A 19,290-nucleotide genomic window follows, 5' to 3' on the forward strand; every position below is an offset into this window, starting at 1 on the left:
TATGACACCATCTACGTACTCAATCGACAATAAGATTATGAAACCTTTAGAGTGATTCCAGTGATTAAGAAAAATTTATTCTCTTTAAATAACCCAGGTTCAAGCAGCATAGTTTATACGTGTATGTGTAAGTTTAAATCTAATTTTTTTCAAAAATAAATAGCGTTATATCCCAACAAATCAATCATTATAAACCTATTTTTTATTATCTTCATCAGAATACCCAATTCAACTCAACTCCTCTGCTACATCTCCAGTTACACGAGTGTGTAGAACTTGGATCAACCAAAACATGTATTGAAATAAAAATAATGTGATTATACTTGATATAACATCGTTGGAGCGTAATCCTCATGACCCTTCATTGTGTATGTCTGAGCTGACACCTTAGTATGTGTTTTATATTTTCGCCAAACATTCTTTCCGTGTTATCACTTCACTCGCACATTAGAGCCTCTAGAGAAAAACCTCTCTGTTGGTAGGACTTTAGAAGAATACCTTCGGAAAAAGAATCTTGTGAACTTCGAAAGATACAAGGAGAGTGTCTCTAGAAAAAGGATCTTGAATAATTAACCTCCCTCAAAAAATCGTGACTTGTTGGCATGACTTCTGACAAATTCATTGTGATCATTTGATTGTATCCCTATAGCATGTTGACCTATGGGTAGCCATCATGTCCCTACACTTGATAGTCGCACTATAGATCAATAGATAACATCGAACCACCTCAACCTTACTGAATTCCCTGATACCTTATCATAGAAATAGAGAACATTAATAACCTTACTGAATTCCCTGATACCTTATCATAGAAATAGAGAACATTAACATTGGCCAATGATAATTCTCTTACCGGCTACAACTCTTTATCTAAATCAAAAGGGATGAACCTCTTATAGCATCGTAACCCAATTGTTCACATTAACAAATGGTACGATGAATGGAAATACCTATTATCAAGAAATAATAAGTCAAAATATGACCCTAAAATCAAAATAACCAACATCACACCAACTTTCTCCTAAAATCTTCCATGACGTAAGTGGTTATTTTCGGTGAACTCCTACAGAACTAAGTAGTAGAACATGCAAGCGATGCCAAAGATTACTAAAAAAAATAGGACCAAAAGCATGGCGTGTTCTCCTCGCTCAACTCTCTCTTCCAACACGCACCGGAAATTTGGTATCACTAATCACGAAGCCTGTTGAGGTATCCTTAAGAGAAGATTAGCAGAGAGTAAGCAAATGACGCCTGACAAGTAATAGAAGAGAGAGGATTCCATAACGCTACTCTACCAACTACAATTCTGACAGATAACCCTGGTAAATCATCCATGTAACTTTATGACTAACTATTACAGAAGTTGCTTTCTCGATTGATTCGGAAGTAGCTTTAAAAGAAAGGGAGCCTTGCGCCAGAGCCACTTCACTGTGTTGCTTAGCCTCACGCCTATCGTTGGGATCTACTTAGATTGTGCATAGTGCCCAAACGGGTACCCCGAACCGACCAACAACCCCACCCCTTGGACCCTATTACTCAGCCATATTCAAGACTCATAACCCCAAATTATAGCTCTAAACCATAAAGCCATTAACCCAGTTCAAAAGGATATGAGCAAATCGGTAATATTATTATTACAACTAATAATATAAGAAATATTATTTTCGTATCAATATTATTATTGTTATTAAAGTTGTTAATAATAAAGTCTGATGGTCAAATTAGAATCGTTGACCATAGTAAAAGAAGCAACAATAGTTAATTGGAAAGAAAACAAGAAAGTAAAATATTCTAACAATCAAGAGGAAATATACTAAATATAATTTTTACATGTATTTCAGTCACATAATCAGGCCTTATTTGTAGCCCAATATTACAATAGAAAACCCACAACAGATTCAGTCATACAAGCCCAATAGACTTAACAAAGTCTGTTATAAGAATAATTGTCTAACGTCTGCTTAACAGAGTTGTTCTTTATACTCTGATATCTTCACAGTTCGTTCATTTTTTTAATTTTTTTTTATGAAGCAAACACTGCAAGTCTAAGTCGCATTTGAGCAAAGTGTGCTAGTAGAATAGGTTTGATGAGAATATCAGTGACTTGCTCTACAGAAGGAACATAATTAACTAGGAGTTAATCATCTAGCACTTGTTTATGAACACAATGAATATCGATCTCAGGTGCTTGATCCGAGCATGATGAGTGGGATTGAAACAGTCGAAGAATTGTAACACCAGACTATTGGATTTCCTTCTATAGGCATCCCGATTTCTGCTAACAACTGCTCTATCCATACAAGCTTCGAGATAGAATTATCCAAGTTTCTATATTCAGCTTTCCAGGTTAACCGAGAGACCGCACTTTACTTCTTGGAACACCACGCAATAGGATTTCGTCTAAGGTAGATACAATATCATGTCATTGAAAGTCGATCTTCAACGGATGTTGCTCAACCGACATCAGAATTACAAACAAGATGTTGGCGTTAGGATCAAACGAAGGGACGTTACTTATAGAGGGCCAAAGGGTTTGCACGAGGTCAAACAGTACAGTACAATGTTGGTGAAGGGGAGTGACCAACGAAAGTGCAACAGGGGAGGAAGTACCCGGTTGGGATGGATAACGCTTTCCTTTAAAATTTTAAATTATTATATAATTTAAATATTTTTGTATTTGATATCGATACTATATTTTTCTTTCTAAAATTTTAGAAGTTGAAACCCCAAGTGATTTGGAGTGAGTGGACGTGCGATGCAAAGATGAGATTTTAAGGTTAGAGAAACTTAAAAGGGCAATTGGAGAAGAGAGAGAGAATATATAAATTAAAAGAAAATGAATAAATTGAGAAAGTAGTCCCTAACTATGTAGGATATATAAATTTGGCAAAGAACTTCTAAAAATTAGATTTTTACCACCCAAGGTTTTATTTTTTTCTTCATTTTATTCCTAAATTGTAATTTTAAAACTAATGTTTTGATATTTAACTCAATTTTCATGTAATGATATATTAATTACATTAGATATCTTGTTGATCCATTCTAAAAAGAAAAATTTTAAATATTCTATTGTACATTTTTCTAATCTTTGTAAAATAACACTAATAGTTACATATTACAGGGAGAAATCTATTGGTTGCTATCCATTTTTTTTTATTTCGATGCATTCATGTTGCCATTTTTACCCAAAAATGGATAAATACAAGATGGTGATGTTTTCTACTTATTGATGAAAATAAATGGGTTACCATAGTTATAGGTGGTTCACCTTTTTTATTAGGCAGAGAACCATAATTGATGGTTAAATGATTGTTAATAGGTATGAAAAACTCTCTTTTTTGTGAGAAAAAAATGGTGGATGTGGAGATGGTCTCTCAATCCCCTCTCTTGGTCTAGATTAAAAGGTTATATAGTGACTCTTAATATTGATGTCAGATCTAGGTTTATGTTAGTTATTTGCAGGCTGGCAAGATAAACATGTGTTGAGAGACCTGGTTGATGTTAGTTGTGGATACACGTGTTTGTTACTGGTTGATCAAGGAAGTTAGGTTGTTAGGCAATTTGTTGTATGGCTTCCTCTAACTGCATTAGTTGTAGTGCTTTGTATATACCAGTGCATGGAGTTTCTTTGCAAAGTGAACTAAAAAATAATAAAATACAATTTCTTCTTCACTGAGTTCTTAATATGGTATCATTCGTTGTGATTTTGGGAAAATTTATTTTACGTTTTTTCCTTTCTTTTTGCTTGTTCTTCATTCCTTTGGTTTTGCTAATGGTGACCAATGGTTCTTGTGATGGATTTCTCGTCCGAAAGCATGAACATGTTTTCTCACAAGAAGGTTAATGTCATTCTCAAAGAGATGAACTTGCTTTTGTAGAAACAACATATCTTGCTCACGGTTCGTAGCCATCAACTTGAGCATATGTTGAATGGATCTTTTGAACCTTCGCCTGAAACTGTTGTAGGTGAGCATGGTGAGACTGTTCCAAATAAAGCTTAAGAATTTGATTCGTAAGAGAATGCACTTGCTTCTTGGCTGCTTTCAACGGTTAGCTCTCAATTACTCACTTAGTTTGTTAGTGTAGAGATTATTATCGTTGTTTGGCAAATCGTCCTTTAGTTATTTTCCAATAGGTCAACGATAGTTGTGACGGATCTTCACTATAAGCTCCAATCGCTTAAAAGGGGATGGTGATAGTAGGAGACTTTACCTTACTCATGTAAAAGAGGTGTGTGATGCTTTTACGTCATGTGAAAGTCTGATTTCTCTGGTTAAGCAAATCGTCAACATTCTAAAAGAACTATAACGTGATTATCATCCTTTTATGGTAGTTATAACTACCATGCATGAGTCTCTTTCACTTGATATGGTGACTAACATGTTGGTTGATGCTGAATCATAATTTGTAGGATTTGAGACTCATGGTTTGCTAACGAGTGCAAATCTGGCTTTGGGAAAAATCCATAGTTCCTTTAAGTCTCGATCTGGTCACGATTATAAGGATCACCAGTCTTATTATCCCAATTCTGGATCTGGTGAAAGGTCAGGCGATCGAGGTCATGGTCAAGCTCAGATTCAGTGTCAATTGTGTGACAGAGTTAGGCATCTAGTTAAAAATTATTGGTATCATTTTGATCGACATTTCTATGGTGCTGACACTACAAGTAGTAAGACAAAGTCTGAGGAAAATATTGGTAGTGCTTATATTGTTACTGTGGCAGTGGGTGTGCATGTTACTTCGCAAATATTCCTGGTTGGTCCACTAGACTACAAGTTGTTTGTGTATCACAAGCTCATGTTGCTTCTTTCATAAATGAATGATGGATAATAGATTCGGGGGCCACTCACCATGTCATCCCTAATGCTAGCAACATTGAACATTCTACAAACATTCTACAAATTATAGTGGACTAGGTAATCTTATAGTGGGTAATGGAGTTTTACTTGATGTTAACATGGTTGATAATTTTTCATTTCCTTCATCTTAGTTAGCCTTGTTATTGAATGATATTTTATGTGTGCCTAAGATAACAAAGAATTTACTCTCGTTATCCAAGCTTACTAGGGACAATCAAGTTTTCTTTGAGTTACATGTGAAGAATTATTGTGTTCATGATGAAGCCACTAGTAGTATTCTTCTTTGAGGCAAGCAACATAGTGGTCTCTATACTTTCTCTATGGGTTGTAATTCTAATAAATATTATAGCAATTTTGAAGTTAGTTTAACTACATTTGATGTTGTTGATCTTTGGTATAAGAGGTTGGGTCATTTAATACATTAGGGAAAGGTTGGCATTCTATGAATGTAAATGTTTCAAAAAACCATGAATAAAATGTATGGTGCTTATTATATAGGTAAGAGTCACAGATTGCCCTTTCACCATTCACATACCATCTATGATGTCCCATTTTAACTTGTTTTTACTAACTTATGGGGTTCTCCATATGTAACCTCCAATGGTTTCCGTTATTATATCTACTTTATTCATGCATGCACACGCTACAATTGACTATATATGTTGAAGGATAAGTCAGAAGCCATTGTTGCTTTCAGTTGTTCCAAAAAATGGTTACAACTCAATTTGGCTTGTAACACCCCGAAAACTAGGTTAGTAATTTCGGGTAATAACATTGGGCTTCGAGTACTTGGGTAAGACCAATTTAACCAATTGAGTCAATAATAAAGAGAATTGGGCTTGTAGAAAGCCCACAAGGTGATAAAAAAAGGTATTTTTGAATTGGATTTGAAAGAGGAAGTACCTAGGGTGAAATTAGACCCTAGTTTGAAAGATAAGGCTTATTTCATTTATGTATGCTGATGTATACATGAAGAGAAAGCTGAAAACTTTCTCCTCATTTCATCACCTTTGTGTCTTTCTTCTCCTCCTAACCATTTTATTCTTTTTCCCCTCTGAAGTATCAAAAGTGAGAATTTTGTAGTTCTCCACAGTCATTCCAGATTTAGGAAGGTAAGAAAAACGATCTACACCCTTAGAGTTTAAAATTAAACCCAAAATCTTGAGGTTTGACCATAGTGGTCAAAATGTGGGTTTTAGAGGGTTTTGATTTCTAGAAGTAAGAGTGTTTCTAGTTGTTTCTAAGTGTTTAGAAACATGTTTCTAATCACTTAGAGCATTAAAACAAGTTTGTAACCTATTTGTTTGCTTTGGTTAGTGAAAGAGCTTGGTGAGTGTTCAAAAGCCAAAAACAAAGAAAAGTTGGTGCTTGGGTGATCTTTGGAGCCTCCTTTCATTATCTACAGCTAATGTAACACATAAGTAACTCCTCTTTTACCATATGTAAGCCATCAGTCTATGTTTGATTGCTTGTTGTGTTCTTTGTGTGAAAAATGGGTGTTAATGGTAGCATGCTTAATTGATGCTTTTATTATGTTAAAAATGACTCATTTTGATGTTAAATAACCCCATAAGACTTAACAAACCTTTGGTAGACGTAAGGGTGTTTATAAGAGACTTTAAGGAGCCATTTTCATATTTAATCAAAGCACTCTGAACTGTCGGTATCGATACTATAAGAACAATACCAATAGTGTTCTTTGTATAGGGTAAAATAAGACAATTTTTTAGGGTGAGTATCGATATCCCTTCAAGGACTATCGATACTCGGGGTCCGATCTCGATACCCAAGGGTGTGGTCTCGATACGGGATTCCATAATTTCGAATTGGTACCATACTCATACGAGTATTGATACCATTGGGAGAGTATCGATACTATAAATCAGGATATTGGTACTAAGATTAAAATTGAAACATCGAAGCTCAAACTAGTATCGATACTAAGGCCAGTATTGATACCCTAAGGCTGGTATCGATACTGATCAGGGCAGAGAACTTATAAAACTTTGTAAGTTTGTTGAGGGGGTTATGACGGCATCGAGGGTTCTTAAATAAGACTACAACTAGTAATAACATTTTAAACCCTTATGAATAATAACGCTAAATTATGTGGCATAAAACTAGCTTTTGTTTGATGCTCGGGAAACAACAAGGACACCCGGGTTACTTGAACGTATGTATATACTATTCAACTACGTGAGCAGAGATATTCGGATTCTCTTCCCCAGTGCAAAGGCATTTTAGTATCAGTGCGTGTTAGGTATGGCTCATAAATATACCAGTAAAGAGGACAGGAGATGGAGCGGAGTGAGCGAAGTGAACATCAACTGTCCTTACAAAGAAAGTCTCGTTGTGGGGTTACGAATTATGTGGGTTGGGGGTGCGGGGGCGCAGCCCCCGCGGTACGGTACAGGGTTAATTTTGTAATTATGTACCAGGGTTTTCTATTATAAATAGAGATGTAACCTAGACCTAAAATATCATTGAATAAAAACTTCTAGCGCCGCCTAGGCACCGAGGACGTAAGCACATTGCCGAACCTCGTAAAATTCTCGTGTTCTTTTGTTTTCTTTACCCGTTTTCGTCAACAATTGGTATCATATGTCAGGAGCAAAATTCGAAGTCGCGAAATTCGATGGTCAGGGTAACTTCGGATTATGGAAAACGAGGGTGAAGGATCTATTGGCGCAGCAAGGGATCTTGAAGGCTTTGCGATCTACAAAGCCGACGTCGATGGATGAGGAAGATTGGGAAGAATTGCAGCAGCGAGCGGCAGGAACCATACGATTATGCTTGGCGGACGAGGTCATGTATCACGTCATGCATCTATCGTCTCCAGACGAAATTTGGAGGAAGTTGGAAAGTCAGTTTATGTCCAAATCCTTAACGACAAAACTGTATCTGAAGCAGCGGTTGTATGGGCTGAAGATGCAGGATGATCACGATTTGGCGCAACACGTGAATGTCTTCAATCAAATCGTTTCTGATCTGGCTCGGCTTGATGTGAAAATTGAGGATGAAGACAGAGCGATGATTCTGTTGTGTTCGTTGCCTCCCTCTTACGAACACATGGTGACTACTCTTACATATGGGAAAGAGACTATCAATGTTGAGGAGATTACTGCAGCCTTGTTGGCTCACAACCAGCGGAAGCAGAATGCAGGGGAAAGCTCTCAAGCCGATAGCTTATATGTCAAGGGTAATCGAGATCGTGGACGGAAGCCAGAGAAGGCAGGGTCCGGGAAGCGGAATTCCAGATCCAAATCCATGGATAAGAAGACGATTCACTGTTACAAGTGCAAGGAGGCGGGACATATGAAGCGAGACTGTCCGAAGTTGAAAAAGCAGACTGATGAGAAGCGTGATGGCTCATCCAAGTCTGTGAACGTGGTCGAGGATGATAATTCTGATTGCAGTGAGGGTGATATGCTTTCTATTTCAACGACACAATTGACGGATGCTTGGATTCTTGATTCTGGATGTTCTTATCACATCACGCCAAATAGGGAATGGTTTTCGACATACAGGCCGGTTAATTCTGGTTCGGTTTATTTGGGTGATGATCGATGTTGCAATATTGTTGGTATTGATGATGTCAGAATTAAGATGCACGATGGCTCCGTTCGGACGTTGATTGGTGTTCTACATATCCCAGACTTGAAGAAGAATTTGATTTTCTTGGGCACTTTGCACAAGAATGGTTTTATCCCTAAGGCTGACGAGGATAGGGAAACCATTCGGATTGTTAAAGGAGCATTGACTGTGATGAAAGGCAATATGACTGCAGGGAATATCTACAGATTGTTAGGGAGTACCGTTGCAGGTGGAGTTCACTCTGTTGAGTCCTGTGATGATACGACAAAATTGTGGCATATGCGCCTTGCTCATCTTAGTGAACGTGGTATGGCAGAATTACACAAGAGAAACTTGTTGCATGGTGTCAAAAGCTATAAGCTCGACTTTTGCAAGTATTGTGTTCTTGGTAAACAGACTAAAGTCCGTTTCAAGACTGCGAAGCACACAACTCAAGGGATTCTTGATTATGTGCATTCTGATGTATGGGGGCCTTCCACGACATCGTCTTTGGGTGGATCTAGGTACTATGTTACTTTTATTGATGATTTTTCACGGAAAGTTTGGGTGTATTTTTTGAAACAGAAATCTGAAGTTTTTGAGAAGTTCAAGCTGTGGAAAGCTGAGGTAGAAAACCAAACAGGACGAAAAATCAAGTGTTTGCGGTCTGACAATGGTACGGAGTACACAGATTCACAGTTCCTACAATTCTGTAAGGAGCATGGGATTCAGAGGCATTTTACAGTGCGCAAGACACCACAACAGAATGGTGTTGCGGAACGAATGAACAGGTCGTTGAATGAAAGAGCCAGATGTTTGCGGTTGAATGCGGGGCTTCCCAAACACTTCTGGGCTGAGGCTGTTAACATGGCGTGTTACCTTATCAACAGATCGCCAAGGGCATCGCTGGCTGGGAAAGTTGCAGAAGAGGTATGGACTGGTCATGATGTTAGTTTTGATAACTTACGGATTTTTGGTTGTCCTGCTTATGTGCATGTACCTGCTGATGAGAGATCCAAACTTGATGCAAAATCGAAGAAGTGCATTTTTCTGGGTTACAAGAAAGGTGTCAAAGGATTCAAGTTCCGGGATCCAGTTGCGAAGAAAGTTGTGATTAGTAGAGATGTCGTTTTTGATGAACAATCCATGTTGCAGCAGAAGCAAGACACGACAGTGGTGGATTTCGAGCAGTTTCCAGTTGAGAAACCAGAAACTTCTCAACCGACTTCTGGTGGTTCCACTACGGATGATTTGCAGGATTATAGTCTCGCCAGAGACAGGGTGAGACGGACGAATATAAAGCCTCCGAACTGATTGGGTTTTGAAGACTTGGTATCTTTTGCACTTATTGTTAGCAGTGATGATCCGGTTACTTTTCATGATGCCGTTACTAGTCAGGAAAACGACAAGTGGATGGCAGCCATGGTTGAGGAGATGGAGTCTTTGAATCACAATCGCACATGGGAGTTAGTTCCCCTTCCTGAGGGTAAGAAGCCGATTGGTTGCAAATGGGTGTATAAGAAGAAACCAGTAGTAACAGAAAAAGAGGGGGAGAAGTTCAAGGCTCGTTTGGTAGCGAAGGGTTTTTCACAGCAGAAAGGAGTTGATTATGATGAAATCTTTTCTCCTGTGGTCAGGCACACTTCAATCCGAGCAGTACTTGCATTGGTGGCTAGTTGGGATTTGCATTTAGAGCAGATCTACATGCGGCAACCTGAAGGTTTCACTCAACCTGGAAACGAGCATTTAGTTTGCAGATTGAAGAAATCTTTGTACGGGTTGAAACAGTCTCCGAGACAGTGGTATAAACGATTTGACTCCTATATGATCAAGATTGGCTACAACCGATGTGAGTATGATTGTTGTGTCTATGTTAAGAGCCTTGATGATGGTTCTTTTATTTTTCTATTACTGTATGTTGATTGCTGCGAAGAACATGGATGATGTTATCGGTTTGAAAACTTTATTGAGTCAGGAATTTGATATGAAAGATTTAGGTGCTGCAAAGAAAATTCTTGGAATGGAAATTTGCAGGGACAGAGACTCAAGGAAACTGCGGCTATCTCAACGGGGTTATGTTGAGAAAATGCTAGAAAGGTTTGCGATGAGCAGCGCAAAACCAGTTAGCACTCCATTGGCGAATCACTTTAAGCTCTCATCAGAACAGTGCCCCAAGACAGATAAGGAAGCTGAAGATATGGCAAAGGTTCCGTATTCTAATGTTGTTGGCTGCTTGATGTATGCGATGGTATGTACTCGTCCTGATTTAGCTCATGCTGTTAGTCAAGTTTGTAAGTACATGTCTAAACCTGGTAAGCAACATTGGGAAGCAGTCAAGTGGATCTTTCGGTACTTAAAGGGTACTGTGGGACATGGAATTGTTTTTGGGAGTCAGCGGGATAATCCTTTGGTTGTAGGATATGTGGATTCATACTATGCAGGTGACTTGGATAATAGAAGATCTACGACAGGGTATGTCTTTACTCTTGGTGGAGGGCCTATTTGTTGGAAGTCTACTGTTCAATCTATTGTGGCTCTATCTACAACTGAAGCTGAGTACATGGCAGCGGCTGAAGCTGCAAAAGAAGCTTTATGGCTTACTGGTTTAGTGAAGGAGTTGGGTGTTCAACAAGGTGGAGTTCACTTGCTTTGTGATAATCAAAGTGCTATTCACTTGGGTAAGAATCAGGTGTATCGTGCTAGAACTAAACATATTGATGTAAGGTTCCACAAGATCAGAGAGTTGGTTGCATCTGGAGAGGTTTTGTTTTAGAAGGTACATACTGATGAGAATGCTGCTGATATGTTCACTAAGCCAGTTACGACAGACAAGTTCAAGCATTGCTTGGACTTGTTGAATGTTTTCGAGTTGTTAAAGAATCAAGGTAACCCAACCCACATTGAATTTTCAAGAGGCAGGATATTCGCCAAGGTGGAGATTTGTTAGGTATGGCTCATAAATATACCAGTAAAGAGGACAGGAGATGGAGCGGAGTGAGCGAAGCGAACATCAACTGTTCTTACAAAGAAAGTCTCGTTGTGGGGTTACGAATTATGTGGGTTGGGGGTGCGGGGGCGCAGCCCCCGCGGTACGGTACAGGGTTAATTTTGTAATTATGTACCAGGGTTTTCTATTATAAATAGAGATGTAACCTAGACCTAAAATATCATTGAATAAAAACTTCTAGCGCCGCCTAGGCACCGAGGACGTAAGCACATTGCCGAACCTCGTAAAATTCTCGTGTTCTTTTGTTTTCTTTACCTGTTTTCGTCAACAGTGCGAATGCACTTTTGTATCAGTGATGCGACACTTTAGTATTAGTGCTAAGGCACTTTCGTTATATAATGGTAATTATATTATAATTCTTATGATATTGTGACACATATCTTTATGTTATGATCTTTTCTTATTGCATTATGTTACATCATGACTTAACTTTCTAAGTACTCATAGTTAATGGATGCATATAGCATAGTGTAGTCACTTATGTGGCACTGAGCTCGTAGCTCAATGTTCGGAATTGTTTCCGTTTGCGGGTTAGTAGGTGTCGGACTTGAGAGCGTATTGCCAGACTTCGAATTCCAAATAGCAGCAACAGAGTATGTCTTGATTATTGTAGTGGACACGTATTATCATAGACCCTTTTTCTATTTCGAGTCATAACTCTTAGATTATTGTAGTTGATAAATTATTTTAAGAGCTCCCCGGTTTGTACACCTAACTACTAATATTTTGTTTTAACTTAAAAGTGATGAACTTTATTTTGGAAAATGAAATGTTTTATTTGAAAGAAAAAATAGGTTAATCACTCCGGTGGTCCCGTGAAATTAACAAACCCTTTGGGTTTCGTTTTATTTGGATTTAGGTGTTACAGGCTTGCCTCTCTAAGCAATATAAAGTGACTGGGGGATGAGTATAGAACCCTGTCAAATGAGCTATTAAAGGAAAACATTACTCATCGTGTTACTTATCCCCATACTTTATAACAGAATGGGGTTGTGGAGCAAAAACATCGACACTTGGTGGAGTTAGCTCTTGTGTTACTGGATTATGCATCTCTTTCTCTTCGATTCTGGTCGTATGCAGTTGTAATTATTATGCAATTAGTGAATAGATTACCAACACAAGTGCTTGATGGCATGCCTCCCGTGAGAAGCTCTTTAACAAAAAACCTGACTACTCTTCACTGAGGGTCTTCGGTTGTAGGTGTTTCCTATATCTCAGTCCATTTCAGAGGTACAAATTATGTTTTGATCTCAAGCTTTAACCTTTTTAAATTGTAGTCCTCGGCATAAAGGCTTTCAGTGTCTGACTCTCGATGGTCGAGTAATTATCTCAAGGCACGTTCAGTTTGATGAAATATTTTTCCTTTTACAGAGTTAAGTTCGAATGAGGGTCTTGGTTCCAGTCAACCAAAAAAGTCAGCAATCTTGGAGATTGTGACTAATTTACATAGCTCACATAGTCATACTGCCCCTATAATGTCAGCACCTCAGCCAGTTGATGAAAATAACATTGCGATAGCCTCTCCAAAAATTCAGGGGTCTTTGTCCAGTGGTCATAAAAGTATACAACATAGTGGTAATGAGAGTGCACCATCCACCACACATGTCAACTCCCAAGCTGTGATAGAATCGCATGAGGCAAGTCATACTTGTGTCTAGAGCTTGAGAGGATCCCTTGGTTCCTGAGCAGTCTGCTGAAATTGCTGGTCCAAGTGTCAATCTTCATCTCATGCTCACAAGGAGCAAATATAGTCAAATTAAATTTTTTCACAAGCATGTTTGATGATGAGGTGCCAACCATTGCGCATAAAGCTCTTCGCTGTAACAGTTGGAAGGAAGCAGTGTATGATGAGTTGAATGCCTAGAAAAAAACGGGACATGGATGTTGGTTAAATTACCTGAAGGTCAATCAGTCATTGGTACAAGTGGCTCTTCAAGCTGAAATGAAATGTTGACGACTCGATTCAGTGATACAAGGCGCGTTTAGTCTACTCTCAAGTGCCGGAGCAGGATTTCCAAGACACTTTCAGTCCTGTGATAAATTTTCAATGCTAAATGTTGTGCTTTTCTTGGTCATTGCAAACAGTTGGGTGTTGCGTCAAGTAGGCATAAATTATGCTTTTCTAAACAGAGGACTTTATGGAGACGTTTTTATGCAGCAACCCCCTGGTTTCGAAGAATTAGCTCCTAATGGGTCCAAGCTTGTTTGCAAGTTACAAAAGGCTTTCTACAGGCTTCACCAGACTCCTCGTAACTAGCATGCCACGTTGAAGAATTGCTTGCTGTAAATAGGGTTTCATGAATCCAAGGTTGATAGCTTGTTTGTTACAAGCAAAAATGGTGTGTATACCTATGTTTTGGTATATATAGGCCATATAATTGTGACAGGTCAATCTAAGGAAGAAGCTGAGAATGTTATACATGCATTGAGTAGTCAGTTCTTGTTAAAAAATCTCGATGATCTCACCTATTTTCTAGGTATCGAGGTTAAGCGTCATGATGGGATGCTTGTCCTTAGCGGTCTTCTCTGTAAGACAAAAATGGACAAGGACACACCCACTTTTACTCCTATGGTGGTAGCTACAAAGTTGACTCAGGAAGTCAGGAAACCGTTAGAGTGTGCTCGAGAGTATCATAGCATAGTTGGAGCCTTGCTTTATGTTTGTCATATAAGGCCTTATGTTGCCTTTAGCGTAAGAAAAGTAGCTCAGTACATACATGCACCGTGTGAATGTCATATGCTAGCGGTTAAACAAATACTTCGATACCTTAAGAGTACGCTTGACTATGGGCTTGTTTTCTCATTGACATCATCAGCGTTGAATATAGTTGCATTTGTTTATGCTTATTGGGATGGTGATCTTAACAATCGTCGGTCTATGGCTGGCAGCTGTGTGTTTAAAGGCAGCAGTCTGATCTTGGGTAACAAAGAAGAAAAACCGTCTCTCGCTCTACGGTGGAGGCTGAATATAAGAGCATCGTTGATGCTGCAGCTGAAGTAATATGAGTGAGCATGTTGTTGAAGGAGCTGGGAGTGAATCAGATCGAGCTACCAACAAACTAGTGTGATGATATTGGAGTAATTGCGATGAGTGCAAATCCAGTTTATCATGATCAATCTAAGCATGTGGGCATGGACGTTCATTTTTTCCAAGGAAAAAGTTGTTGCAAATCAGCTGAAAGTCAGTTATGTGCCTGCGTGCCATCAGGTTGCTGATGGCTTAACAAAGCCTCTCTCTAAAGCTACCTTTGTTGCATTTTGTGAGAAGGTTAATGTTCAGCAATTTGAAGAAGGAAAAAAGAGTGGGGAGAATATTGAGAGACCTTACTGATGTTAGTTGTGGGTACACGTGTCTGTTTCCGGTTGATCAAGGAGGTTAGGCTGTTTGGTTGTAGACTGTCTGTTGCATGTCTGACTAACCACATTGGTTGTAGTGCTTTGTATATATTAGTGCATGCGGTTACTTTGAAAAGTGAACTGAAAACAATAAAATACCATTTCTTCACTGAGTTCTTAATAACAAGTATGTTTAATGTGATCGGACCTTGATTTTTTTTCTGATAAATCACATAGCACCTATTAGAGATGATGTTAAAAATTATAATTTTTCAAGAGGTATAAGATTTCGAGTATTCTGTCTCCATAGATGTTTTTCGAAGCTACTATTGCAGGAAGTTCCCCATAGATCTCGATGTATGTAAGATCTATGTGTGTATTAGATGACATTTGAAAAGGGTATGTAAGATCATAACAAATCAAGACATTAATACCTTTTAGATACCACGTAGTCCAAAAAAAATATATTTAGGGATCAAAATAGCTATGATAGGGAGATTGTATGTGACTTATTAGATAATACAACCCTCAAACAATTAGGAATACTATAATCAAATATCTACGTATGGAAAAACAAATCACATGAGCAACAAGATCAATAATGCCCTAAACAATGATAAAAATATGCCGAAAACAAAAATATAAATACACTGAACATAAATATTGCTTCTATATTTATACCAATTTATACATATGTATGTATACATATATCTTTTATACATTATATACATTATATCATCACTATAATCACTTGAATTACACATTTTAAGCACATCATAAGACTTATAATAATGGCTTATGTATAAGTCACATACTTAAAAATATTTTATTTGTTATTAGTTTCATTATTGTTAGTTTTAAGCAATTAATAATATAACATTATGTTAATATATTTCAGTTTATTATATGTATATTTCTATATAATTTATTTATTTTACCATATCTATTTTTATATTGTATTTTATATCGCATTTATATATCTAGTCTTTAAACTGAATTATATTATAACTTGAATGTAAACGTACTTAAAATTAAAATATACTAAAATGGAAAATAAAATTGAAAACAAAAAAAGAGTAATATTAATAATACTATATTATAGTAATATACAGTAGCTGCTAAAGATGTGGAATTGTGTTTGTTAAGGTGGATTAGCAACTGTTTATTGTAAGTAATCCTTGGTGAAGATCGATAATTATGGATCAGGAACATCAGTTTAGGGTCGTATTTTAGCATATTTTTACCGATTCAAATCAGAATAAAATCAGTTCAAGGTTAAAATTAGAAGTAAAAAAAAAAACAGGTGGGACAGCTTATCGTGATTTTAGTTTGAAGAAAATGTCAATTTTAGATTTCTGTTGTATGCTCAGCTCCTGTATATAAAGCATGTACAATGAGGTGTAAGATACTGAACTTATATCGATCACAAATAAACAGTAATAGCAGTGTTGTTCTTTTCGTTTTATTACTTAATCTCAGAAAAGAAAATATTATTATCGATATCTACATCATATATCTTCACTCTGATAAAAAAAAATGGCGCCTGCAGTCGTAGTAAGCGGCTCTGGTGAACATCCAGAATTTGAAGGCAGGATAACAGTGTATGTCATAGTTTGTGTGATCATAGCAGCCTTTGGAGGCTTGATGTTTGGTTATGACATTGGCATTTCAGGTTTTTCTTTTGCTTTCTGAATTTATGTGTTGAATATATTTTAAAAAATTTGTGGTGAGGAAAAGAATTGATTTGGATTGACAGGTGGAGTAACATCCATGGATGATTTCTTGAAAGAATTCTTCCCAGCTGTTTATAGAAAGAAACAACATGTTCTTGAAAACAATTACTGTAAATACGATAACCAGTTCCTCCAATTGTTCACGTCGAGCTTGTACCTTGCTGCTCTGATCGCCAGTTTTGTAGCTTCGAAGGTTTGCTCAAAAGCTGGCAGGAAGCTCACCATGCAGATTGCTTCAATTTTCTTCATGATCGGCGTCATTTTAACTGCTGCTGGTGTCAATCTTGGAATGATCATCTTGGGGAGAATTTTTCTTGGAGTTGGTGTTGGTTTTGCCAATCAAGTAAGCTAATTAGTTTCGGTAATTTAATGTATACCAGTCGGCTAACTAGCTAATAATATTAATTATTATAAATTGTTTCAGGCTGTACCACTCTTCTTATCTGAGATAGCTCCGGCTAGGATCCGTGGAGCACTCAACATTAGTTTCCAACTCTTCATTACTATTGGGATTCTGGTAGCCAATCTGATAAACTACTTCACATCAAATGTCCACCCTCATGGCTGGAGAATTTCTCTTGGCATTGCCGGTGTCCCCGCTTTGATGCTCTGCCTGGGATCTATACTCATCTGTGAGACTCCAACCAGCCTTATTGAACGTAACAAAATCGAGGAAGGAAGGAAGGTTCTGAGGAAAATCCGCGGCGTCGAGAACATCGACGACGAGTTCGATTCGATTGTACACGCTTGTGAGATGGCAAGGCAAGTAAAGGACCCATTCCGCAAACTAATGAAGCCAGTGAGCCGACCCCCACTAATAATTGCCATCTGTTTACAAGTTTTCCAGCAATTTACCGGGATCAACGCTATAATGTTCTACGCTCCGGTCCTCTTCCAGACCGTAGGATTCGGGAACGATGCCGCATTGCTTTCGTCAGTTATTACTGGCCTCGTCAACGTGTTTAGTACTGTGGTTTCAGTATATTTAGTAGACAGGGCCGGCAGGAGATTTCTGCTACTTGAAGCTTGTGTCCAGATGCTTATTTCCCACGTTAGGGCTCTATTAAGCCTCCAATTGAATTCATACTAGCTGATTTTTCCAATAGTAATACTAATGTGTTGCATTTATGCAGGTTATCATCGGTATAATCCTCCTCAAAGAGTTGAAAACCACGGCTGACAATCTTACCAAAGGGGAGGCAACCTTCGTGGTGGTCATGGTGTGTCTCTTTGTGATGGGGTTTGCCTGGTCATGGGGGCCTATTGGCTGGCTAATTCCAAGCGAGACGTTCCCTCTGGAGACGAGATCCGCTGGTTTTGCCTTTGCGGTCAGCTCCAACATGCTCTTCACTTTCGTCATTGCTCAAGCTTTCCTCTCGATGCTCTGCCACATGCAAGCTGGGATCTTCTTCTTCTTCGCTGGGTGGATTGTTATAATGGGAGTCTTCACTTGGTTCTTGTTGCCTGAGACCAAAGGGGTCCCTGTTGATTCCATGGTTGACAAAGTCTGGAAGCAGCACTGGTTCTGGTGTTCTTTCATGGCCGACGATGACTTAAGGACCGATGTTAAGGTTGTTTGATTCTACCGCAATAAAGTTGTTGGTCTTGTTTCGTTTTCTTTTCCAGTAAATTTTACTGCTCGATAAATCGGTAGCTGATGGACACTTGGGCTCACTACGGGACTGGTCATCGCTGCTTTGGTTATATAGTGCAGGATCCGGCACTTTATCGAAAATAAATGAGAAAAACAAACAATTCCACATTGTTTCTAGTTTCTTGAGGTTTAAGCCCTTAAGAGCATGTTAGGTTGTTTCAAGCTTGGAGCAATTATAACCGTTTTATTTTCTTCTTCTCTCTTGCTGCATAGTCTTTTCACTCTTCTATTTCGCAAGTGGATTCTTATTTACTCCATGGATCGTACCTAGAAACCACTATTTATTAGATGCCTACAAAGAATTATCCTTGGCACATCTAAAGTCCTCGGATGCTTCAATGCTATTATTTTCTCTAAAGATCGGAGTTCAAGTAGTTACTCCCCAATACATGCACTTTATCAATAGAATAAAAAAATTGGATAAATTGTGTTTTTTTAACCTAAACTATCAGTTTTTATCCGCTTTAATATATAAACTTTTAATCTTTTTAAAACCATATATAAAGTTTAGTTTTTTTCTTCACTTTAATATCCCGCCGTTAAAAACTCTAGTTTTTGTTTCATTTTAATATCCCGTTCAAAATTTAACGTTATGTTTTGAAAAAATTGAAAGTTTAGATACTAATTGCGTTAAGCTTTTAACGACGAGTACTAAAATGAAATGAAAATTAAACGTTAGGTATGATTATGAAGAAAAAAATGAAAATTTAGATACTAAAACAGACAAAAACTTATAGTTTAGATACCAAATACGTAATTTACCCAATGAAATTTGAATACATACTATTTTATGATTGATTCATACTATAATTCTACGAGGTGTGGGTGCGTTTTCACTGAAACAATAATTAATTATGCCTTCTACTAAGTAAAGACTACCGGAATTTATTACTCTCAAGTAAATAATATGTATAATTATTGAATCAGTTTGAACTGAAATAAAATAAATAAAACTTTTTATTTCTTTTATTTTGTTGTGCATATTGTTCCCGAAATTTGATATTACAAGGGAAGAGATTAAATATAAATAAATATCGGTTTATTGATTATAATATAAAAGATGATTTATATTGATTAATTTAAACATGTACATAATTCATGTAACCTCCTAGACCCGGCCTATGCGTT

General features: G+C 37.7%; 1 protein-coding gene across 2 annotated transcripts; it reads left to right on the forward strand.

Annotated features, from left to right (window-relative positions):
• The first annotated feature begins 16,270 nt into the window (after positions 1-16,270).
• LOC120125981 (sugar transport protein 8-like) lies at positions 16,271-18,114 on the forward strand. 2 transcript variants are annotated; one of them, XM_039144292.1, is made up of 4 exons: positions 16,271-16,447; positions 16,532-16,851; positions 16,933-17,559; positions 17,642-18,114. In XM_039144292.1, the coding sequence occupies exons 1-4, from the start codon at positions 16,312-16,314 to the stop codon at positions 18,086-18,088; spliced, it is 1,530 nt and encodes a 509-aa protein (XP_039000223.1). In that variant the 5' UTR covers positions 16,271-16,311; the 3' UTR covers positions 18,089-18,114. The 2 variants fall into 2 exon arrangements, with proteins under 2 accessions (XP_039000223.1, XP_039000224.1); XM_039144293.1 differs by having other exon boundaries at positions 16,532-16,701.
• The last annotated feature ends 1,176 nt before the right edge of the window (positions 18,115-19,290 follow it).

The sequence above is a fragment of the Hibiscus syriacus genome, unplaced genomic scaffold (assembly GCF_006381635.1).
Source record: "Hibiscus syriacus cultivar Baekdansim isolate YM2019G1 unplaced genomic scaffold, ASM638163v2 tig00110450_pilon, whole genome shotgun sequence".
Lineage (NCBI taxonomy): Eukaryota > Viridiplantae > Streptophyta > Magnoliopsida > Malvales > Malvaceae > Hibiscus > Hibiscus syriacus.